We start from the raw sequence: 24,757 nt of genomic DNA, 5'->3' as shown, positions 1-24,757 counted from the left end.
TCTTGAACATTTTAATCATGTCAGAAGGCATAATTCCCTAATAACCTTTGAATTCCAACAAATAATAAATAATCATCAATCAAATAATCATGTTTTTCTTGCATAAAATCAGGGCAGTGACAGCAGCACTGGAACGTCACATTCAACCTCCTCTAATTGTCATGTAAAACACACTGTAAAAAAAAAAAATCTGTAACATCATTATTTTCGATTTATTCATGACTTGTCATCATTGATAGGGTCTGGGGCCTTTCAGTAGATCACTTGGGAGGTGGGAACGGGTCCCTGCGTCTCCGTACCTCCTGGTGCTCCCCATCAGGGACTCCATGGGGCTGAGAGGCCGGCGGTTGGGAGACCCCTTCTCTCCCACACTCAGTGAGGAGGCAGAGGCAGAGGCAGGGGCAGGGGGCTTGGAGACAGCTGGAGGAGAGAGAGGATCCAGCTTCAGGACGGGCTTGGAGGGGAGTGATGCATAGGAGGAGACAGTAGTAACGCCCGGCTTGGAGCTGCTGCTGCTGCTGGAGGGGGTGGTGGTGGTGGCAGCAGAAAGTCCTCCTGAACCTGAAGCCCCTGTTTTGGGCTCGCTGCTTTGCCCACCTTCAGTGCTCTCCTGCAATGACATCAACACATATACTTCAAATAGAAAACCAGCTTAAAGGATAATTGCGTTTTTTTTTACAATCTGGACCTTATTTCTAGCATAAAATACAATCATTTACTCACCCATTACAAGTCGAAATTAGCTCAGCCGAGAGCCCCGTATATCCGTATAATGCAAGTAAATGGGGCACGCAATGCAGCCTCTAAATAACACATTATCTGCCGCGAAACTCGTTCATTTCACCAATATTTTGTTATGATATGCTAGTGCTATTCCCCTCCGAAACCGGGGTGACCTGTCCGGGGTCTGTAGGTTGACCTACTAACTGACCTGGATGATGTCATCTCCGAGCGCTGCCCGGCTCATTCTGATAATAATCATTCCACTTCAGCATTCGGGTCCATTTTTAGCTCAACTAGCCGGAGCTTTAGTAAGTCCAGGTTGAGGAGAGGAAGCCTGTGGAAGCTGAACTTCGTCCAGCTGCTCATTTTATTATGACAAGTCAGAAACACGCAGAAATGAACCATAGTATTAGCAGTAGCAACAAGCGCTCGGAGATGACATCATCAAGGTCAGAGGTCAGTAGGTCAACCTACAGACCATGGATGTTGATAACAGCTAACCCCGGAGGGGAATAGCACTAGCGTATCATAACAAAATATTGGTGAAATGAACAAGTTTTGCGGCGGATAATGTGTTATTTAGAGGCTTTCGACGGAACGACTTGTAATGACACCAAAGTTATCTGGGTGAGTAAATGATCGTATTTTATGCTAGAAATAAGGTCCAGATTGTAAAAAAAAAAATGGTAATTATCCTTTAACCTTTCAAAGGGTGGAGATTCACCCAACGATTACATAAACCTTTAATCATCATCCGTCGTCTTTTTCACACAATTTTCACATCTGAGCAAACTTACAATCTTTTTTTCCTCAGTTTCACTTCCTGATGAACCAGAACTCTGTGGGGGCAAACAGGGAACCAATCAGATTCACTCATTTCATCTCTAAGGGAAAAGGTGTCCCTATTCTCACTGAGAATATGAGTAATGTACCTTTTTCTTCTTCTTCTTCTTGTCCTTCTTGTCCTTTTTATTTTCCTTATCACTGCCGCTGCAACTGTCAGAGGAACCCGATGAACTGGAGCTTGAGTCCTGTTCAGATTTTTAATAATGTGAATTATGTATTTCAAGAACAGTGTTCATCAAGATGTATTTACTGTATATGTATCACACACTAAATTACCTTCTTTTTGTCCTTCTTCTTCTCCTTCTTCTTCTTGTCTTTCTTCTTCTTCTTTTTCTTCTTCTTGTCGTCATCGCTGCTAGAAGAATCTGAGTCCTGGGATGTGAACATGGCAACTGTGTTACTACACTGCCACAATAATAATAATAAACAGAAAATAACACATTTAATAGCACCAGATACAAAACATGCAGATTGTTTGACCTTTTTATTGTCCTTCTTTTTCTTCTTCTTTTTGTCCTTTTTCTTCTTCTTCTTCTTTTTCTTCTTATCATCATCACTAGACGAGGAGTCAGAAGAAGAAGAGTCCTGGAAAGAGGAGTGAAATTGTTATAATACACATTTACGGTCACATTTCATTCATCAAGTAGAGAGTGAATTATTTTTTATATTGCCCCTTTCTGTTGCCTCTTTCTGGAGTTCTAGCAGGCACAGGTCATTTGGCCAATCAGAAGAGAGAATGAGAACCTCTCCTCTGATTGGCTGACTGTTTTTGAGTTGCATGTGGTCGGGCCAATCACAGGCAAGTAACTGCAACCTAAGCTGCATTCATAAAAATTGAAAAAAAACAACTGGTCACGGTGGGCGGAGTTACCTTGTGTGTGACATCACAGAAAGGAGGAAGTGCTATCTGCTCGTCTCAAAGAGAATGTTCCTACAAATGGGCGGTGTGTGTTTCTCTGTTTATGACCAGTTTGATGCATGGGGCAGTATATACGTGGCCCAAAGACCTCCCCAAGCACGAAAAAATAACCAAAATCACATTTTTCATGCCATGGGGCCTTTAAAGCAGAAGTGAGTGATCCGGTCGTTTTCGCTAATGCTGCGTTCCAGGCAGGCTTTTGAAATCGTAAATTACAGCTTCAAGTCACAACTTACGACTTTGTAGCGTTCCAGGCAACCCACTCGTGTTTTTCCGACCTGTTTTACCAGTGAAAGTCACTATAACGGCCACTCGTAACTTCCGACCGGTGAACTCGTACCAGATCGAACTGGTACCACTTCACGGTCGGAAAAATACGAGTTTCCTTGAACGCACCATAACAGTCCTCGTCGCTACGTCACCACATTCACGGCATTCCTTGGCTGCACACACAGCCCTGCATGCCGTTCTCTCTCCTCATTGGATAAAAACTGTAGGATACGATAAATGTTTTCTCTTCGGCTCAGAGCAGAGCAGAGGGACTGAGAGACCCGTGTTTCGGTCCAAACACTCTATGTAAGTGATTGCTGTCGGAAGATATAACTATTTAAGACTTATATTAACACAAATATATCACTCACTTCTGCTTTAAGTAACGGTCGCCATGGCTCCTCAACTCAGAAAAAGTCTCCATGTTAAGTGAACAAGAGTCAAAGTTTTATTTCGTGATCCGATTGAATTGAGAAAGAAATATATGACCTCTACCTGTTTAAAACCCTCCTGTTGTCCTTCTGGGTCAAATTGACCCAATCTGTTTCCTTCCTTCCTCCGTCCTTCATTCTTTCCTTCCTTTCTTCCTTCCTTCTTTCCACAATCCCTTTTCCCTTCCTTCCCTTCGTCCTTACTTCTTCTTCCTTCCTCTTTTGATCCAATTGACCTGGTCTGTTCCCTCCCTCCATCTTTCCATTCTTTCTTCCCTTCTTTCCCTTCTTCCTTCCTTGAATGAATCTGTTCCCTCCCTCCATCTTTCTTTACTTCCCTTTTCCCTTCCTTCTTTCCACAGTCCTTTTCCCCTCCCTCCTTCCCTCCCTCCCTTCCTTCATTCCTTCCTTTTTGACCCAATTGACCCAATCTGTTCCCTCCCTCCTTCTATCTTTCCTTCATTTTCCCTTTCTTCTTTACTCCCATCTTTCTCTTTGTCCTTCCTTCCTTCCTTCCTTCCTTCCTTCCTTCCTTCCTTCCTTCCTTCCTTCCTTCCTTCCTTCCTTCCTTCCTTCCTTCCTTCCTTCCTTCCTCCCTCCCTCCCTTCCTTCCTTCCTTCCTTCCTTCCTTCCCTTCGTTCTTCTTTTCTTCCTTCCTTCCTTGACCCAGGAGGACAACAGGAGGGTTAAAACATCACATTTCATGCAGAGAAATCAGCAGTTTGTTGTAAAACTATTGAAAAATAAAATTCAGAAGAATCCGTAACCAGAAAGACTACAGGTGGCGTAGGTGACGTCACACACCAAATGTCGCCCTTTCCCGTGTCAGTTGGTGACATATTTTTTGTACGACACCAGATCTTGTAGTCCGTAGAGCGTCTTCACACAAAATACATTCTTCTGTTGCCGTTTTACGACAAACTGCTGATTTTTTGGCATGAAACGCGATGTTTTAAACAGGTAGAGGTCATATTTTTTTCTCTTGGCACAATTCAATCGGATCACAAAATAAAACTTTGACTCCCGTTCACTTACATGGAGACTTTTTCCGAGTTGAGGAGCCATGGCAACCGTTACTTCCTGCTTCCGCTTAAGCTCTCTATATGCTTTAGGTTGTCGTCTTTTTCAAATAAATTAAAAAGGGTTTTGGACAAATTCAATTTTCTGAAAACATTCCCAAATATTTTTCTAAATATTGTAACTCATTATCATTCCTGGACACTGAAATGGAAAGATGAGTCAGTCTTCTCACCTTCTTTTTCTTCTTCTTCTTATCCTTCTTCTTCTTCTTTTTCTTGTCTTTCTTTTTCTTCTTTTTCTGAAGTAAAAAAAAAACATACAACATACTCCTTGTGAATTGTGCAGCTGTTTGCCTCTGTAAAGTGTAGTGCACTCGTATCAGTGTTTGCTGCTGCTTGCGTAGTATGTGTCATCTCACCTTGTCATCATCACTATCGGAAGAAGAGGAGGAGGGCGATGATGAGGATGAAGAAGAAGAGCTATCATCAGAAGAGCTGCACTTCTACAAGTTTATAAATCAGAATTAGTCACAGAAATGCATCCTCGTCATGGAATATCAAATAATCTCTATGTTTAACTGGTTAATAATCAACGCAATCTGGGCAAAGTGAACGTACACTGCAAAAACTCAAAATCTTACCATGAATATTTGTCGTATTTCTTGTCAAAATGTCTCATTTCTAGTCAAAAGTAATCTCTTTCCACTTTAAATGAGACTCATAAAAATTTACTTGTTTTTAGATAATTTTCACTTGTTCCAAACTAATTTTCCAAGCTACTTTTTATGTACAATGTATGTACAGTATATGTATAAATATACATATTTGAGGTATAATGAGATTTGTTTTGACTAGAAATGACATTTTGACTAGAAATAAGACAAATATTCTTGGTAAGATTTTGAGTTTTTGCAGTGTACTTTGAAGATGAAACACTGTTAGAAGATAGCATTAAACTTTTCTGCATATAATTTACCTTCTTCTTTTTCTTCTTCTTCTTCTTCTTTTTCTTCTTCTTCTTCTTGTCATCCTCGCTATCAGAAGATGAAGAGGAAGAGCTGGAGTCCTGTGAAACAAAAGCACAGTGTGAGTGTTGTTTAATATTATAAATACAATACACAACTGTACCACTACAGTACACACATGTGTTGTGAAGACACAAACCTTATCCTTCTTCTTCTTCGCCTTCTTCTTCATCTTTTTCTTTTTCTTCTTCTTCTTCTCGTCATCCTCACTATCAGACGAGGAGCTATCAGATGAAGAGGAGCTGGAGGAATCCTGTGGATCAAATCAAACAAAATGAAGTTTCAAATCTTGAATATCTGGTAATATAACTGTAAATACTGTTAAATGCATCAGCACATGGTGATGATAATACACCTTAACAACTACACTATGTTTAAAGGTGCATTGTGTAGGAATTACTCCCATCTAGCGTTGCGGTTGTATATCGCAAGCAACTCAATCGTATTTTTCATGCTGCATTCACATGATATTGGGCAGACGGCAGACGGATAAACAATACACGTGACAATATGTTGTCATGGTGATGTCGTATTGTTTACCTGACCCACGTTTTACCGGCTTTCTCTCCACTTCTGTGATTAAAATAACATCTGGTTTGTTACCGACGGCCGTCTGCCCGACTGCAGGTGAATGCAGCAAAAAAAACGTCACGCTGCCACTGAACATAAAAACATGGCGACACCACATGGCAGCCAGCACCGAGCTTACCCACTCCATGTAGATATGAATGATATGAACGGCTAATTCAGAGCTGAAAGGAACACTTCAGTTTGTTGATGGGGGGATTACTGGTTAATGAAAAACAGACTTTTGAACGAAATAATCGATTTTCGTGAATAGATAACAGGAGAAGTTACACAATGTCCCTTTAAAGGAAACATATCTCCACTTTACCTTTTTCTTCTCTTTCTTCTTCTTCTTCAACTTCTTCTTCTTATCCGACTCACTGCCTCCTTCTCCCTCATCGTCACTCAGGTTGCCCTCATCAGGGAATGCCTCTGCTCCCCCTGCTGGATACGAAACCAAATTACAAACACAAAAATGACACTTCAATTCAATTCCTCCTATTTGTGTTTGATTTGTGGAAGATCCAGAGAGGAACACATACCAGCTGATGCTCCTGCTGTTTTAAGCTCTGCAGCCTTTTTCTGTCACGACAAAACGACAGAAATGACTTTCAGTGTGCTTGTGCAGTTATGTGCAATATGTGCATGTACAAAGGCAAAGTGCAGTATCAAGTGCATTTTTTCCCTTTTTTATTTTTGACCAATCAAAAGTGTGGCATATTCTCTTCAATCTGGTAGAATTTGATATTGGTATTGCTAACATTTCCAGAGTTATTGGGCTTTTTATTTTGCTGTCCATCCAAAAAAACACAGTGAAACCAAGGCAAAGTGCAGTATCTGCAAAAAGTACTGTACTCCCTACATACTATAATTTACTCTATAATTCAATTGGAGTAAAACCAAGGCAAAGTGCCGTATCTGTAGCTAATACCAAGGCAAAAGTGCAGTATCTGCCATGAAACAGTCAAAATTGGTCAGAAAGACAAACTACAAAATACATGTAATTCAGTCCACCTTTATCTAATCAATTATATACTTGGTAGTTATTCATAATTTGATGCTTAAACCTGACAATGAAAAACACAAAAAGCAGTTTTTCCCAGTTTGGCATATTGCACTTTGCCTTTGTACAGTAGGGCAGAATAGTACTGTATGTGTGAGTGTGTCACCTTAGCAGCATCTTCATCTTTCTTTTTATCTCCGTCAGCACATGGTTCTGCGCTCTCACCATCTGCACAAAAGGGAGAAAAGTCCAATATAGATGCATCAACACCAGTGACGACTGTGTGTTATTGTGTGTTGGTCACCACCACAAAGTGGAAACACTCACCAGCTGCTGAGAGAGCACTGACACCGCTGGGCTCCTCTTCATCCTGTGGAAACACACAAACAAGCTCAGATACAGTCAGGATTATGGCGTCTACTATACCCTTCTTTATACAGTCATACATGCAAAAACACAACAGCACAGCCGTTATATCCAGATCCCAGTGCACAGACCCCTCTATTGTCTCTTTCATGCTAAAGATTTGAATAAAGATCAGCAGTATGAGGCGAGGTGTGGTGAAACTTTGCACCGTGACATGCCATTCTCCTGCAGGCCCTGACAAGAACAGGCTACTACTAACTTTCTCCGAAGGCGTGTGAACTGTTGTGGGAATGTGTTTGTATAATGCTTGAAAGGGAAAAAAAAAAAAAAAACACACCTTCACCACCAGTCATGCACTAAAAAGGGAAAGTAACTATCTCACCTAATTATCATGTATGCGGAAAACAAAAGTGGAAAATGTGACCTGACCTGAAAACCTTTACAGGCTGTTTAAAATACCTTTTTCTTATCCTTCTTCTTCTTCTTCTTCTTTTTCTTGTCTTTCTTCTTCTTCTTCTTTTTCTTCTTATCATCATCACTGTCAGAAGATGAGGATGAGGATGAGGATGAAGACGAGGAGCTGGAATCCTGTAAACACAAACGTGCAGATCAAAGGTCATGCATTGTTCATTATGTGACTCACAGTTTAATGTAACTTTTTAATTCTATCTATTAACGCATTATTAATTATAATAATAAAGCTGGAAATGTTACTTTTTTCTTGTCTTTCTTCTTCTTCTTCTTGTCCTTTTTCTTCTTTTTCTTCTTCTTCTTGTCATCATCGCTGTCGGAGGAAGACGAAGAGGAGCAGCTGTCTGAGGAAGAGGAGCTGGAGTCCTGCGGAAGACGGAGAAGAAACAAAACAGTTTTTGTTTTGTTTTTACACAGAGACAGAACAAACAGACGAGACACTTGTTATTGTGTCTGTTTGGTACGAAGGTTTCTTATTTTGTTTTGCCTTCTTCTTCTTCTTCTTCTTCTTCTTCTTTTTCTTCTTCTTCTTCTTCTTTTTCTTGTCATCCTCGCTGTCAGATGATGAACTGTCAGATGAGGAAGAGGATGAGTCCTGTAAACACAGGAAGAGATATTTAGTAATATAAAAGTTTTCATTGTCCTCGTGACATCATTTGATTTTTTTTGTGAAATTCGGTTGTTTTGAGCAGCACCTTCTTCTTCTTTTTCTTCTTATCTTTCTTCTTCTTCTTTTTCTTTTCTTTTTTCTTGTCATCCTCCTCATCTGATGAGGACAAATCCTGAAATAAAAATCATACATTTAAGAATAAAGTAAAGGTTTAACAGAAACAGCATGTTTAAAATAGAGTTATTTATCTTCTGCCTCACCTGGCTCTTGCTCAGGCCTTCTGCAGAAACCTGCTCAAGCTCTCCATTCGGACCTGAAAACATTTCATACTGTTAAAGGGATAGTTCAACATTTTGGCAAATTGGCCCGTTGCCATAATCCCTATAGTCATAGCAGTAGGTGCGTTACCTTTAATTGTCGGTGCAAGCTATTTTTAGAACGGCGGAGCAGAGCCGCGAGCTGCTCAGAGCTACGCTACGGAGGCTAATGGGATTTCTTGGTTTCCCTCATCAAACTCATCAAATACACAATCCAACAACTCCAAAACACTCTAGTGGACAAGTTGCGACCTGCACATTCACCACACTATGAGATAATAACACAACGTTACCAGACAGAGTTGTTTTAGAGGCAAAACTGCTGATGCACGTTGCATTCAGGGACAGTTTTTCAGCAAGCAGTCTCTGTATATTTACCTCGAAAACAGCTCTGTTTCGTAACATTCTGTTATTATCTCATAGCGTGGTGAATGTGCAGGTCACAACTTGTCCACCAGAGCGTTTTGGAGTTGTTGGATTGTGTATTTGATGAGTTTGATGAGGGAAACCAAGAAATCCAATTGGCCTCCGTAGCGTAGCTCTGAGCAGCTCACGGCTCTGCTCCGCTGTTCTTCAAATAGCTTGCACCGACAATTAAAGGTAACGAACCTACTGCGATGAATATAGGGATTATGGCAATGGGCCAATTTGCCAAAATGTTGAACTATCCCTTTAAGCATATAGTAAATAAATGCAAAATATGCTACATATACAATTTGATCAATGATTGTTTCATGTCATTATGTTGATCTATTCACAAAATCAACCATCAAATTTTTGAAGTCATGGAAATAAATAAAAATCTGAATGAAGAGGTTTTTGTGAGCAGCTATAAACACAGAACTTCAGAGACATTTGTTGACCGCAAGGACAATGTTAAATGTTCACGTGTTTAAATGCAAACTAGTGGCCCACTCTGCTCTGTGCTAAACTGGATGGTCTGGACAAACTGGAAGTTTCAATCCAGCTCAGCAGAGGAGAAATTACCTGCCAACGTGAAGCATCTGTGAGAGCTGCAATGGTTTTACCAGAATACACACACTACAGTATATCACAGTTTTACATTGCAAATGAGAAACGCTGTGTTTTTCTTACCAACGTGAGATATGACGACATTGTTCCAGACGTACTCTTTCTGCTCCTCCTTTTTCTTTTTATCCTTTTTCTTCTTCTTTTTCTTGTCATCCTGCAAGAAATTGTTGATTCTTCTATCACTGTATGTTTCATTCTATTGTATATCGACATGTGTAAATGTTGTTTGCAAAGTGCTACATGCTACATCAGCTCCATAAAGTCTTAATAAAGATAAAACCACTGTGTTCAGGGTGGGGTATCTCCTACTAGTTACAGATTAAGACTTGTCTGTCTGCCCTTAGTAAGATAACAAACATCCACACCTGTTGTAACCATGCAGCCAAAACCACCCCATGATATACACAGACTTTACATATGACAGATATGGATGCATGTGTAAACAGTTACACCAGTATACATATACAGCTCGGGAAAAAAATTAAGAGACCACTCCCAAAATGGTCAGTTTCTCTGGTTTTACTATTTATAGGTATGTGTTTGAGTAAAATTAAATTAATTTTTTTTTGTTTCATTCTGTCAACTACCGACAGCATTTCTCCCAAAATTGAATTAAAAATATTGTCATTTAGAGCTTTTATTGGCTGAAATGACTAAACTAGTCTCAACAACAAAAAATATCAAGTCTTTTCAGACCTTGAATAATAATAATAATGCAAAGAAAACATGTTCATATTTATTCCTAAAGAACACAGCAAGAATATTTTAACTCAGGAAGAGTTTATAAATCAGTTTTTGTGGGATAATGTCAATGTTTATAATCCCAGCAGTGGTTTTTATAATCTTCCTATAAAACCAGATGTGGTTCAGGTGATGACCTCATCAGTGTCTCAATAAGTAGAATGAGTTGTGGTTGTGTTGGTGTTTAAAAAAGAAAAGAAAAGAATGACTGTCATACATGTAGAGATGCTTTTAAGAAACATTTGTGAAAGTGGTCTCTTATTTTTTTTCCAGAGCTGTATATTTGTGATCTCTGGGGAGTTCCCAGTAAAGAACACAACCAGATCCACTCCAGCTTTTATTGTCATGACTTGCTCTGGTCGATACAGAGTGTGTTGTTAACGCTGTCACTGGGTGTGTTCCTCTACTGTCAGATACCGACTGCTATCAGATACAGGATATTCAAGTCTCCGCCTATAGCGCCCACAGTGAAATGTATTCCTGGTTTATATCCACTGGCTGTTCTGCTTTTGAGATATCTCACTTAAATGTTCCTTTCAGATGTAGAAAACAGATTTGCGGTGACATAAATTCCAAAATCTTTCACCTGTTTCTGTGTTTTGTCTTTATAAAACTTGTGAGACCTTCTCGCTTTTCCTGACTTTCCACCCACACCCTCAGAAAATGAGCAAGACATCATGGCGTCATGTGAGTGCAGTCACCTGAGGCAAAATGTTACCACACTAGACAAGAAGGGGAATGCTTGAGGCACCTGTGTGCTGCTCTCTGATTTACATTTACTTTCAAAACTGAAACTGTTGGCACAGCGGCTCTGCAGAGGGCTGAAGCACTTACCCCCCCAAACTCGCTAAAATACGTGATAAAAGCTCTGTTTTATTATTTCTAAATGTACTCCATTTTACAGCCCATCCACCCTAAATACTCTCCTAACAGCTTGTTATTGTCAGCTCTCACAAACTCATATATCCTCACCTAAGGCAGCGACATAGTTAGAAGGGACCATCAATCCCCTGTGAGCTGATGAGAAATTGTTTGTGCTCGTGGCCAATGACTTAATTTAGCAGTGCTGCGGGAAATACTTCTAAATCTAAAGGATTAACATAAACAAAACTGCTGCTGTCAAACCATCAGATCTACAGTTTGTTCAGCTCGTTTGAAGGATTCAGCTGAAAGCCGTGCATCAAGACTGTATGTATGAATGTATGTGTTTGTATATGTATATGACTATAGAGAGATAAAGATTAGTGATAATATGTTAGAATAAGATCTATACTGCTGTATATGTATATACTTATATATCAGAGAGATAAAGATTGGTGATAATATATTAGAATAAATCCAGCTAGATGAACTCATAAATTAATTTATTGTATAGATAATAATGACAAGAAAGCTTGATAGATCATTTATGAATAAGGGGTGGGAGTAAATAAGTTTTACTTCTTCCCACTTCTTTTCTGATATGAAAAAAACAAAAACAAAAAATCAAATTATCTTTATTTTCAATTATTTTATTTTTGTTCATGTGTTGTCTTTGCAAAGTATTTATTTCAGTGCTGTATGTTGATCAGTGAGTGTGAAGATGAATTTCCCTTATGGGACAATAAAGGCATTCTATCTATCTTATTTGTTATGTCTGTCCATTACTGTATTGTGTTTTATTTCTTTTAACATGTCCGAAATAAACTCAACTAACTAAAAAGACTCTGTGGTGGTGAATGAAAATCCATGACTTACCTCGCTGTCACTGTCTGAAGAGCTGCTGGAGGAAGAGGAGGAAGAAGAGGAGGAGGAAGAGGAGGACGAGGAGGAGGATGAGGATGAAGACGAGGACGAGCTGGAGTCCTGTTGAGAAACAGGGCGGGAATGTTATTACTCAACTCGGTGTGCACATTGAACAGGTTTATTTATACTAATCCTTTTTGTCGGGGGAAAGTGGTGGACGAGAATCTAAATGAATGAGTCACTACAAACACGGCGGAGCGAGGCTTTGTCAGAGGAGGCAGCAGGAGGGAAGGGCTCCTCCAACACTTGGCACACAACACACAAAAGAAACTATACACAAGTCACCATTTTACAAAAAAAGAAATTACACACACACCCATCGCAACTATGTCGTAAATCAATTAGACCTTTTGCAACAGTGGCAGGTGATCTAAATGAATCCCATTCCTAGTTCTCTGCTGTTTGACTGGCTGTTGCAAAGTGCAGCATTGGCATCGCACTGCACTTCCCTCCTCTGTCAGATGTCACGACTGTGCAAACTCATGATTTCTGCAAAGTGAACTCACGTGGGTGTAGGTTGATTCCAATGAAGGAAACACCCTCACGAAGCAACAAGATCAACAAACTGTTTCAGTTTCTAATAACACTGCAAAAACTAAAATATCTTACCAAGAATTTTTCTCTTATTTCTAGTCAAAATGTCATTTCTAGTCAAAACAAATCTCATTATACTTAAAATAATACTTTATACTTAAATATGGCTGAGGTGTATTGTTCTTTTGTTGTTTGTTTTTGTCATTGTGGCCGTTAAGGCATTTATGGCGCAGCTACAGTGTCCAAGACAAATTTCCCTGAACGGGACAATAAAGTTTATCGTATCGTATCGTATCGTATCGTATAAAATAAGAAACATCACATTAAAAAGTAGCTTGTTTCTAGACAGTTTTTTACTTCTTTCAAGTCTATTTTCACTTGAAATAAGTAGAAAAATCTAATAGTGGAGCAAGTTTTTCTTTCTTATTACGAGGACAACAAACTTGCTTTCACTGGCAGATTTTTCTACTTATTTCAAGTGAAAATTAGTTTGAAATAAGTGAAAATTATCTAAAAACAAGTTAATTTTTAGGCGATGAGTCTTATTTTAAGTGAAAAGAGTTTAGTTTTGACTAGAAATGAGACATTTTGACAAGAAATAAGACAAATATTCTTGGAAAGATTTTGAGTTTTTGCAGTGAAAACACATTAGACTGATCAAATTTTTAAGAGAAAACTCTGTAATAATAAAACTTAAAAAAGTAAATATCGCTTGTTTCATGGTAAAAATAAGCTTTTGGAAAACACGTACCTTCTTCTTCTTCTTTTTCTTTACTTTCTTCTTTTTCTTCTTTTCTTTCTTGCCAATGCCCTCATCCTCACTGTCTGAAGACGACAGAGAGCTGTCAAATGAGTACACTTCCTGTGTGACAGACAAAGAGCAGAGATTATTATAAGTTCAGTCTAAAGGCAAGGCAAGGCAAGGCATCTTTATTTATATAGCGCATTTCATACCAAGGCAACTCAATGTGCTTTAAAGACAAAACATTAAAAAAAAGAAAAAAGAAAAAAGAGAAGCATAAAACTGAATAAAAACAAACACTAAAAACAGAGTTAAAAGCAAGAGCAAATAAAAGTAAAATAAAAGAAAATAGATAAAGTTTAAAGAGCAAGAGCTATAAGCATGTGAAAAGAGTGCACAAATAGCCTAACACTTTTCTTATTATCATGTATCATTTTGCAACTTTAGTTAGAACTAAAGCTCCCTGAATATAATGAAATGATACAGTACATGGAAATCATTTTCTGTCCTCCGAATGTCTCTGCTGCTCACCTGTCCATCTCCTTTTCCTGAGGATGGTCCGGGCCGACTCTTATCTCCCACTTCTGCAGGTTCTAGTACCAAAGTGACGATTTGCACACCAGCAGGAGGAGCTGGAGCTGCTGCTGCTGCTGCTGCTGGCTGCTGGACACCTGCAGCGCCTGCTCCACCTGGAGCTGAAGAGCACAGGATTGGTTTGGCAGGATTAGACATGTTTGGCTGACAGACATTACTCAGATTTTTTGTTTCACAATTCTTAAAACAAACTTCACTGACTGAGGATCAGCTGCTGCAGCTACTGACTACGCCGGTTGCATTGGAACAATTAAAGGAAGAGTGTGAGTGCACTTCCTTGTTGCTTCACCCCTTTAAATAGGCATCCAGTTTAAATGGAGAAGTATTAAACCAACAAAAGGTACAGTAAATTAATAAAATGATGCCTGCAGGTTGATGCCTTTCGGGCGACCTTTGCCATGAACAAGGCAATTATTACAGCAATCCAGGAAGGTGCCACACCCCTGACAATGCAAGGAAAGAGAGCAATGTCTTTGTTTTGGTGTAAACAGATTTACGTTGGTCATAGAAGCACATCTATCAAACAGGAATAACTGGACTTTATACCATATTGAAATGACTGGTATCTGCTTTTTCTTTTAGGAAAGAAACACAATTTTTCATCTATCACACACTACTCAAACTATAATCTGAGTAAACTTTTAAACAAATCATAGTGTAAAAGACAGTTAATCAAACCTTTGTGCGGGTGATACTCCATGCAGGTCCAGATGTCTCTGCCCAGGGACCCAGGTATCCTCTGACAGATCCACCTGTGCAGTTTTCTCTCAAACTGTGGGTGTGTGGGTGTGTCGTGTGTGTAGTTGGTGTTGTTATGGGTGGAGAAACAGGAAAAGTATCAGGAGGCCAACATCAGACACTTCCCTGTACACGTTTCAAAATAAATTCCCCATTGAAATGAATGCTCTACTATTAGGAAAAATATGCCAACTGGTAACTTTCCTATACAATGCCTGACGTTTTATGAATGATCTTTTTAATATATAAGCAACAACAATTTACAGACTGCACGCTTCATTTCGAGCTGTTTTACACAAGTTTTATTTTGAAAGCAACGACGCATTGTTACTCTGGCTGCTACTGACTTGTGGTTTACCTGTGCCAACAGGTAATGCCTGTTTCGTTGCTTGCAGTGACTGGGTAGTCTGTGTGCAGCATATCTGCATAAGCACAACGTCCAGATGAAAAAGGCTAAAATGTAGGCTACTTAACATTAAACTATGCATTTATTGGAAGGCAAGATTTATGCATTTACCATTGTTTTGAGGACCTATATCTTTACTTTTTGAGCCCTTGAATTGGGTCGCCGATATAGCTTTAGTCGTTTCCTCCTCGCTATCTCTAAAACAATGAACTAACTAAGAGGATCTTATAATAAAATCAATACTGCTTTATACTAGTCATGTCATGCTCTTGTGTCGCCTCCCAGAGGTCATTCAGAGGTATAACCACGGGGTCTTTTTTTTTTTTTTTTTACTACGGGAGTCAAACTTTAATCTTTTGATCTTTCGCAGTTTCCGTAGTACCAGTTTGGTAAAGTTTAAAAATCCAGACGCAGCTAATTCCGGAAATGACATAATATTTTCAAAATAAAAGCAATGTTATTTGAGGAAAAAAGGGGGAACAAACACTGGATTTTATATATCCACAGAGTGTCACACTTAAATTAATAATTTGATATAGTAAGATGGGTTAGGCTATACCATGTCAACATAGCTGACGACGCTAGGCTTTAACAATAAAAAAAAAAAAAGGAAACGCTGTCTTTCAGCAGCACCGACAACTTAACACCTGTGTTTGCAAAGTGGAGCAGCGGCTCTGGAAGTCCGCTCCGCTGCACTTTATATCACCTCATTTTACACCAAATGAGTGAGTCTCCCTCGGTGGTTTAACCCTAATGATGTAGAACAACTTATTAATGTTATATCTTAACTTAAAGCGGACAGCAGCGCGCACACAACTCCAACCGACGTCCGTCCGTCCGTCTCACCGCGCTGACTGTGCTGCTGCTGCTGCTGTTGTTGTTATGGGACTTTTTTTTGCGAAACATATTTTGCTGTGGGTCTGTGAAGGGTCAGTTCTTTGTCAGTCGTCCTTCTCCGGTTAGAGGACCGAGGGGGAACCTAATATGACAAACGTGGCTCCGCTGTCCCGTCCCTTGGATGACTGACGGGCTGCTGTCACCATGCCGAGCCCAGCGACGGTGACTGTCGTGGCCGCGTTGTGGCTCAGTCTGGGTCGGTGTGCGGTCTCCGAGCCTCCGGGACCAGGATGTGACAATGGAAAGGTAACTTAACTACAGTTTAATATCTGTCGGTTTTATGTGTGGTGTGTCACAGTGTTTTAAAAATAATAACTTTTCCTAAAGATTCCTAATAGTTTCTTTTCCAGTAGCCTAATTGTCATTGGATCTCTTTACATGCTCATACACTCACTCAGTTAAATACAATTATTTTATATTTATACATACCCGTTTTTCTGACTTCTTTCAGTGTGTGCTATAAAATGGCACTTGTATTGCTTTCTTTTTTGTTATTTGTTGTTGCTTTCTCCTATTGTTGTTGATTTATCTTCTGAGTTTTGTATATTTCTTGGGGAGGTGCTTTTTATAAGCCCATATAGGGTTTTTTAACCTCTCCCGCACTTATTATTCTTGTTTCATTTCTGTTTTTTGTAATTGTCTTATATTATGGTGCAAATAAATAAATACAAATACAAATACAAACTTTTAAGTGTTCAGTTAGGTATGCCTATTCAGTTTCCTTGTCTGTGTGTTTGTTTTAATAGCTCTCTTTGGACATGGACCTGCCTGCGGATGCTGTTTATTGGTACTGTTCAGGGTCTACATGGCCAGAGTCTAGGAAGGTAACCATGGCTACTGCCATCATCATCATCATCATCATCATCATCCTCCTCCTTGCTGAACACAATAACCTCGCTGACTCAGATGGGTGGGGTGTGCTGCAATACACTGTGTGCCCAGAAGTTAAAAAACAATCATAGGAAAGAAACTATTGTAGTAACTATTGCACAGTCTGACACTGGGTATAACTTTACTGTTCTTCAAACTATACTGCAGCACTTCTGACCACCTCTGTGCTTTATCTGCTGTTTAACCAGTGCTCGCTCTCCCTTATATCTACAGAGACGTCCCAGTATTGACATGGTGTATGATCCCGAGGTGAGCAAACACTTTACCAAGCAACTGTTATCTTTATCCAATATTCTCCCCCCTGATCTTTGACCCTCCAAATGCTAAACCTCACATGGCTCTTTCCCAGAATCAAATGACAATCTGTTCAACAGTCAGCGACACATCCAAAATGAAAGTTCACAAATTTATATAGATATGTATATAGAGCGAGCCAAAAGCTTCATACTGCAAAGGTTGCCCGGTGACTGTTAAGAGTTAACAAACACAGCAATAAGGAAATAAAATTAAACTCGACCTAATTTCTTTTTCACTGCAGCCAGCCAGCCAGATTTGTATGGATAAACCAATCTCCTACAACCGCACCATTCCCAACAGGTAAGGTCAAGTGTGGGACAGTCATTCTCTGGACAATCACACTCAAGTTTAAGACCTTTTAGTTGCTCTGTTGTCTCCAACACCTTTAGTCAAGCTAACAGCATCTTTATTGTCCTTATCTATTGCTGTGTAATTCTGCCATAAAGGAACCAACGGGCATCACTTTGTCACATATAAAAGAGTTACCATGGTGTTAAGATGCGTGTCTTTGTTTGTGCTTGTGTGTCTTGTAGTGGCGTGTACAGACCAGTGAGGGCAGAGAGTGGAGAATACTTGTATTGCCCTCCTCAACGATGGCTCAATAACTTGCATGTAAGTTGCAACGTCATCACTCGAACCTGCATATAGAAAAATCATAGACATCTGTCAAATCATTAGATATTTTGAGTCACAGAAAGAAAGAAAAATACCTTCTTACTGCGCCTATATTAAAATACACCAAATAAAATAGACTTACCTTGTTTACACAAGTCCCTGCTGTATTATTTCTCAGTCTTGTAATCTGTTTAAACCATAAATGCAGAGTTAAAGGGACATTGTGTAACTTCTCCTGTTATCTATTCATGAAAATTGATTATTTGGTTCAAAAGTATGTTTTTCATTAATCAGTAATCCCCCCCATCAACAAACTGAAGTGTTCCTTTCAGCTCTGAATTAGCCGTTCATATCATTCATATCTACATGGAGCGGGTAAGCTCGGTGCTGGCTGCCATGTCGTGTCGCCATGTTTTTACGTTCAGTGGCAGCGTGACGGTAGGAAACCACGGAAACTCAGCGGAGACACCGGAGCTGTCGGCTCAGGTGGAGGTGGCGTCTGTGAAAAGTCACCGCGGTAACGCAGTGAGGAGGAACGAAGCGTTACACTGATGCTGCATTCACCTGCAGTCGGGCAGACGGCCGTCGGTAACAAACCAGATGTCATTTTAGTCACAGAAGTCGAGAGAAAGCCGGTAAAACGTGGGTCAGGTAAACAATACGACATTGCCATGACAACATATTGTCACGTGTATTGTTTTGCCTCGTGCTGACGGACCACTTGTTTACATAGAGGCTTGTTTATGCCGTTACGTGCAACGGCTGTCGTCCATCTGCCGTCTGCCCAATTTCACGTGAATGCAGCATGAAAAATACGATTGAGTTGCTAGCGATATACAACCGCAGCGCTAGATGGGAGTAATTCCTACACAATGTACCTTTAAGATAAACAATCAATATATTGTTTCCTTGCAGCTTGCATCAACGGTAACACATGGAGGTCTGCCAACACTCACAGTTTGGATTCTTAGTAGCAGCTTATTCAAGATTTAAGAAACATGTATCGCATGTCAGTGATCTTTATCCCATGTTCTACAGATCACAGCTGATTTTAGTTGTTTGTTTTCAGATGGTTTTTCTCCACAGATGATTTTCTTTGTCCCTATGCCATCTGAAAACATTATAAGATGAGCAGAGAGTACATTGTTTTTCTTAATTATAAATACTTAGTAACTTGTTATGTTGTTGTGTTTGTTCCCCAGCATGGAGCTACTGTTTTTCTGTACCACCCCTGTGCTCCTCTCCATGAGCGTCGTCTTCTGTCTGTGCTGGCCCGCTCCTGTTTGTCAGATTACATCATTACCCCACATCCACAGCTCAGTAAACACACGGTAAGAAACACCATCTCTCCATATTTTAATCTTTTAATCAGGGAGATTAAACTTTAGGTTTTTTTTTTCCATTCGCTTGTTGAAATATTTCAAACTCTGTAAACTTTGATTACACATCATTAGCGGCTTAAATACTTAAACAGAATAACCGAACATGTAATTTAATCCCACTCAAGCAAAAGCAGGCCTATCAGGTATCTGTTAATCCACATGTAAGTGATTAACAACCATTATGTGGATGTAATTTTTTCTTTGTTATGCATTTTGATTAGGCATTCATGCATAAAATGGCATATGCTAGCATGTTAGCACTGAGTTACATGTTGTCAGACTCGGACAACTTTATTTATATCAACTTTATTTTAATCCCACCAGGGGCAATTGGTTTCAGCATCTTGTATACTGGAACAGTACAAAAACACACTACACACAATAAATCGATAGGCAATAAGATAGACTAAATAAATAGAATGCCAAGGAATACAGTGTCATCAAGGATCAATAGTTGAATAGAGTGAATAAATCCTTAGGTTGCACATGTTGACCAATAAGATGTAGCTACATGGTAAAAGGAATAAAATCATTATAATGAATTTAAGAGAGTTGTGGGGGGGAAAAAAGATGAATGACTTACTAAATTAGAGGGTAAGCTTTTATGGAAGAAGGGGGGTGAGTGTTCACTGCTGGCTCTGTGTTCAGCCCATAGCTTTGGTGTCCTGGGGTCGCACTTTGGAGCTGTCCACTGTGGCCTCCTCAGACGTCTGTGATGGGCTGGAGACCATGACAACGGGAGGAAACAAGCTCAGTGGTGGGAATCACATCAGAGGGTACAACCTGCTGTTGACTTGGCCAGCTGAGCAGCACAGGCGGCAGCAACACGCAAGTCCAGAGGAACGGAGCCCAACGAAAATGAAGGTTTGGAGACTGAAACTGCTGATTTTATTGATTCACGTGTTAATCTGCAGTAATTTTTTGCAATAAAAGCAGCATTTAAGAGTCATTTTGGTGTGTTTAAGTAGCTGTTACTAATCCCCAGGAGTCCCTGAGGCAGTGCTGTGAGCGGACCATCTCGGCTGCAGTGCAGAGTGCGGCAAAGGAGGCCGAGCTGGAGTTCAGCAGGAAGGAGGAACACTTGAAAGAGACGGAGATGGCAGGGAAGAGCAGACGGATACGAGCCGCCATCAGAGAAAAAATGGAGAAACATAAGAATGAGAGCAAGAGAGAAAACACAACACAGACCTCGACTCTTGTTGAGCCATCGTCAGATTCTCCTCCAGGGAACAGGACGATCTCAGATCCTCCTGGTCCGGGGGAAGCTGCTGCTCAATCTAAGATCCAAAATCTGGATCCCACTGCTCCTTTAGGGTACGCACACACAACGATACAGGTTGCAACAGCAAAGCTCAGCCTTGAAATTACTGACCACAAAGACACAAATCCCTCAGCTGACATGGAAGCTCTCGCTGACGGTGTGAACAGCCAACACAACGACACTACAACGCCCGAGGAACTGGTTCTCAGCGTCAAAGATGAAGGTACCACGTCTTCTAAACACAGTGTGAAAGAGAAAAACTATGAGAAGGCCATCACAGCACATCACAGCAAGATGAGGGATAATGAAGTAGTAGATGTAAAAGAAAGAGAGCTGGAGCAAAAGCCATCACACTCTCACCACAAAGGGGAAAACAGTGGCTTCGATTCTGTTTCCAAATCCCAGCAGCAACAACAGCCGCAGCCGCAGCCGGCCATGTACCTGCCCAACAACCACGAGTGTGACAGCTGCAAGGCGGGGGAACACTGTGACTGCTCCAAGGCGTCAGGAGCCGAGGCCGAAGCTGAAGCCGCTGCTGCCGCTGTGAGTAAGGGGGGGCTGCCGAGGACCCCCAGGACGGACGAGGCGGTGTGGGCGGCGGCGGCTCTGGGCTTCCTGCTGGTTCTCCTGACGCTCTCCGTGCTTCACACTCGCCTCTACCGCCACTGGAGGACCACGCCCAGTATGTACTGGCACGACCCACGGCAGGACTACGACAGCGTGGCAGGTAAGAAGAGGAGATGTGTTCTAACTGCATCTAATTTCACAGATTGTTTGAAGAAGTTTTTAAAGGGATACGCCAACATTTTTTTCCCCGTGTCTTGCCTCACTCCCGAGTCCATGACCAGCAGATAGACACCATCCTTTCGACTGTGCGTGCAGTAACAATACGGGCAGAGCTGGTGCACCGCTAATTAGCTTAGCTCAAACACTGGAAGTGCATAGGTAGTGTTAGCCTGCCTCCACCTTAAGTCATCAGAGAAACTCTTCAGCAACTCTAAACGGAAATCGGCGGGCCGAAGTAAAAGTACAAATTCTATCGTCATGGTATGTAAAGGGCAACAGGTGTTTTATTTTGTGAAAGTAACCGGAAGTGTGTTGGTCACAACGGCTAGCTTGAGTAGCGCAGAATTCATCCGAACAGCTGGTATTTAGACAAATTAACGGCACACTGCTGATCTAAACGGCTACTTTCTCGCCTAAAATTTTTTGAAATGTTGATAAAGTGATATATTTACAGAGTTTAGAGCTAAAATGAAATCAGCTTCTGACTGCTGATTTCGGCTCGGGTAGGAGGCAGGCTAACACTACCTATACACTTCCAGTGTTTAAGCTAAGCTAATTAGCGGTGCGCCAGCTCTGCCCGTATCTCCCTTGTTACTGCACGCACAGTCGAAAGGATCGTGTCTATCTGCTGGTCATGGACTCGGGAGTGAGGCAAGACACGAAAGAAAAATGTTGGCGCGCGCATCCCTTTAAGTAATGTTCATTAACAAGGACAAACTTTTTTTATGCATTTGTCTTTCAGATGTGATCAGCAGGAGGCTGCAAATTGCAAAGAAGAGGCGGAAAAGGGGCAGAAGACAGGAGTGTGTTCTCTTGCCGAGCTCCTCCAGCTCAGATGAAGACTGAGACTGAGGTGAAGTTTGGACTTGGATGTCGTCAGATTAGAAAACAGATATCGGGTGTTTATCTGTCAGAGCTGGGCCCGACCACTTCTATCAAGAACCGCAGAGGTGTTGCTGGATGAACTAATTGACTGAAGCTGAAGTACTGAGTCCAAAGTGGACAGAAAATAATTTGACATTGGTTGCAGCTAGATTGTTAAAGGGATAGTTCAACATTTTGGCAAATTGGCCCATTGCCATAATCCCTATAGTTTTAGCAGTAGGTTTGTTTCCTTTATTTGTCGGTGCAAGCTTTTAGAACGGCGGAGCAGAGCCGTGAGCTGCTCAGGGAGGCTCATGGGATTTCTTGGTTTCCCTCATCAAACTCATCAAATACACAATCCAACAACTCCAAAACACTCTGGTGGACAAGTTATGACCTGTGATTCACCACGCTATGAGATAATAACGGAGCGTTGTGAGACGGAGTTGTTTTCGAAGCAAATGCAGAGACTGCTTGCCGAAAAACTGCCCCGAAGCTCTGAGCAGCTCGCGGCTCTGCTCCGCCGTTCTAAAAACAGCTTGCACCGACAATTAAAGGTAACAAACCTACTGCTATGAATGTAGGGATTATGGCAATGGGCCAATTTGGCAATGACAAAAAAAACTATCCAAGGGTGGTGCTGTATTATTAACAGCCAGAGCATTGAGTGAAATGGTTCCTCATCAAGTTCTATATATATTAAGACCAGCATCAGCAGTCCACAAGCACAACTGTCAAAGAGTCTAAGAGAAGCCCTCAGGTTTTTAGTGCATATCCTTTACATTTCAACAAATTCTCACTATACATTTGTCCGATGGGTTTCACAGACAGCACTCAGTATAAAGTTATAAGGCTTCACTTTTCACACTCCATACAGCACAGTCAATATTAAGTCTCTCTGCTCTGGCCTCGTCAATCTTTCTACCCAAGGATGGTTTTTATAGGTGTTGCTTTTTGTCTTTATCGTGTTTTTTTTATAAGTGCTTTTGTGGTGTGATTTTACCTGTGAACATTTAATATGTGAAAATGTAAGTTGCTGTTGTAAGCAACAATGTGCAGTATGTAATGTCACTGAACGGTACGCACACACATGGACAGTTGTTTTTAGACGGAGTTTAGAGAAGGATTTATGTAGACAATAAATCCCTTGACGCAAGAATCGAGTGTGTGAACTGCTGTTTGATGTTTTCTCATATCTGGTAAAACCACAAACAACTTTATTACAAATCAAACTCAAACTCAACTGGGCCAATACTTGATTTTTGAGGCTAATAGTGATATTGATATCTGACATTTGACCTTTTAAAAACATATCAAAATACATTTTTTTATAAAAATTATTATTATTTTTTTATTTGGTAGGGATTCCTCAGTATGATGCTTTCTTTACCCTTCGGCTTTTCTCTACTGCAATGTATTTCTGGACTCACTGGTTGACACACATTGATTCCAATGTATTGCCTGAATTATCAGTCAGTACAATGTCTTTACTATGTAAAGGCATAATGCAGAACCAGCTAAACACAAAAGATATAACTTTGAGGGGAGAAAGTTGAAAAATCGGGCAGGTCAAGTAAAATAAACACACATTTCATTATATAAATTATATATCAGCAAAATGTGAAGGTGATTTAATCTCACCCTATTGATAGATAATAAGATCTTCACATGAGCATTTACAAGGGCAGGAGGTAGATATACGTATATATAATTATTCACAATCAATTCAAATTCAATTTAATGTAGGTTAATGTCATCAAATAAGTACACTCAGTAGCACAGGTATGATTGATTGGAAACTGAAATGCAGACAGACCCAAGACAATTAACTTGTTTTATTATTTTATTACAAATGTACAGCTTATGAGTTTCCATTACGATTGACCTTTTTTTTTTTTTAAGTCATTGTTTTCTCTACTTTATACAGTTTTTAACGTCTTCTGTTAAAAGATAACTCTCCCGTCACCCATCTCCCAAAAGTGTAGAGCTGTGAAGAAAACACAGGGACAGCAACAGTACAGGCATCGTTGTGCCGCCGATGGCTGAGTATCAGAAGTGTGTGTCTGTGTGTGTGTTTTCACTGGCTGCAACTTTAATGTTTGTACTTGTGGAAGGCTTGGTCCAGCTTTTTAAAGTGTTGAGGATGTTGTGTGTTTTGATGTCGGAAAAAAAGTACGTGCTGCATTCTGGACATGGCGAAGGCGTTTGTTGTTTTGTTTTTTATAACAAAGAGCGTTGGACATGGACTGACGGAAGCATTTAACATTCACTCTTAAGAGGCACCCTACGTAGTGTCCGCCAAACTTGGGGTAAGGACTAGGCCATGTGCGTTTTAGCCCCTCCTCCCGCCGTTTTTGAGATGACTGTAGTGCTAAGCCCAAGTGCACTTCAGACCTTTCTTAATCGCCCTACACCTGCGTCTTGCACCGTGTTGTGTACCTGAACTAAGACCTTTGGAAGAGAGAGTGCAGTACATAATGAAGATCCTACTTCATCCAGCTGGTGTTTGAAAAATAGTGCAACTATGAAACTCCCACACCTGGATCAAACTGTTGTTCTCGCTCTTTACTCCCTGTGGATTCTAGTAGGATCAGTACTATGTACAATATGACTACATAAAGGGTG

General features: G+C 40.5%; 1 protein-coding gene and 1 pseudogene across 3 annotated transcripts; one reads left to right on the top strand and one right to left on the bottom strand.

Moving 5' to 3' along the window:
• Nucleotides 1–229: 229 nt before the first annotated feature.
• Nucleotides 230–14,133, bottom strand: LOC310995772 (annotated as a pseudogene). Its single transcript, XR_014596488.1, has 20 exons — nt 13,933–14,133; nt 13,411–13,521; nt 12,078–12,185; nt 9,663–9,753; nt 8,511–8,563; nt 7,884–8,422; nt 7,629–7,757; nt 7,131–7,173; nt 6,970–7,031; nt 6,343–6,382; nt 6,129–6,244; nt 5,373–5,486; nt 5,185–5,274; nt 4,628–4,711; nt 4,442–4,507; nt 2,050–2,154; nt 1,846–1,941; nt 1,656–1,754; nt 1,521–1,562; nt 230–610 (listed from the first exon to the last, which is right to left on the bottom strand). The product of XR_014596488.1 is annotated as an uncharacterized misc_RNA (transcript).
• A 1,670-nt stretch (nt 14,134–15,803) lies between these two features.
• tp53i13 (tumor protein p53 inducible protein 13) lies at nt 15,804–23,261 on the top strand. Of its 2 annotated transcripts, XM_083985847.1 has the most exons (9): nt 15,804–16,282; nt 16,783–16,860; nt 17,141–17,176; nt 17,466–17,524; nt 17,758–17,836; nt 19,042–19,170; nt 19,870–20,085; nt 20,207–21,209; nt 22,011–23,261. In XM_083985847.1, exons 1-9 carry the CDS (start codon nt 16,181–16,183, stop codon nt 22,112–22,114), a joined length of 1,806 nt encoding a protein of 601 aa, XP_083841973.1. In that variant the 5' UTR covers nt 15,804–16,180; the 3' UTR covers nt 22,115–23,261. The 2 variants fall into 2 exon arrangements, with proteins under 2 accessions (XP_083841973.1, XP_083841974.1); XM_083985848.1 differs by lacking the exons at nt 15,804–16,282; nt 16,783–16,860 and adding an exon at nt 16,917–17,040.
• Nucleotides 23,262–24,757: the final 1,496 nt, after the last annotated feature.

Source organism: Trachurus trachurus (assembly GCF_905171665.1).
Source record: "Trachurus trachurus genome assembly, chromosome: 13".
Lineage (NCBI taxonomy): Eukaryota > Metazoa > Chordata > Actinopteri > Carangiformes > Carangidae > Trachurus > Trachurus trachurus.
Note: the sequence above shows the minus strand (reverse complement) of the source record. Positions and strands in the feature narration are given on the sequence as shown.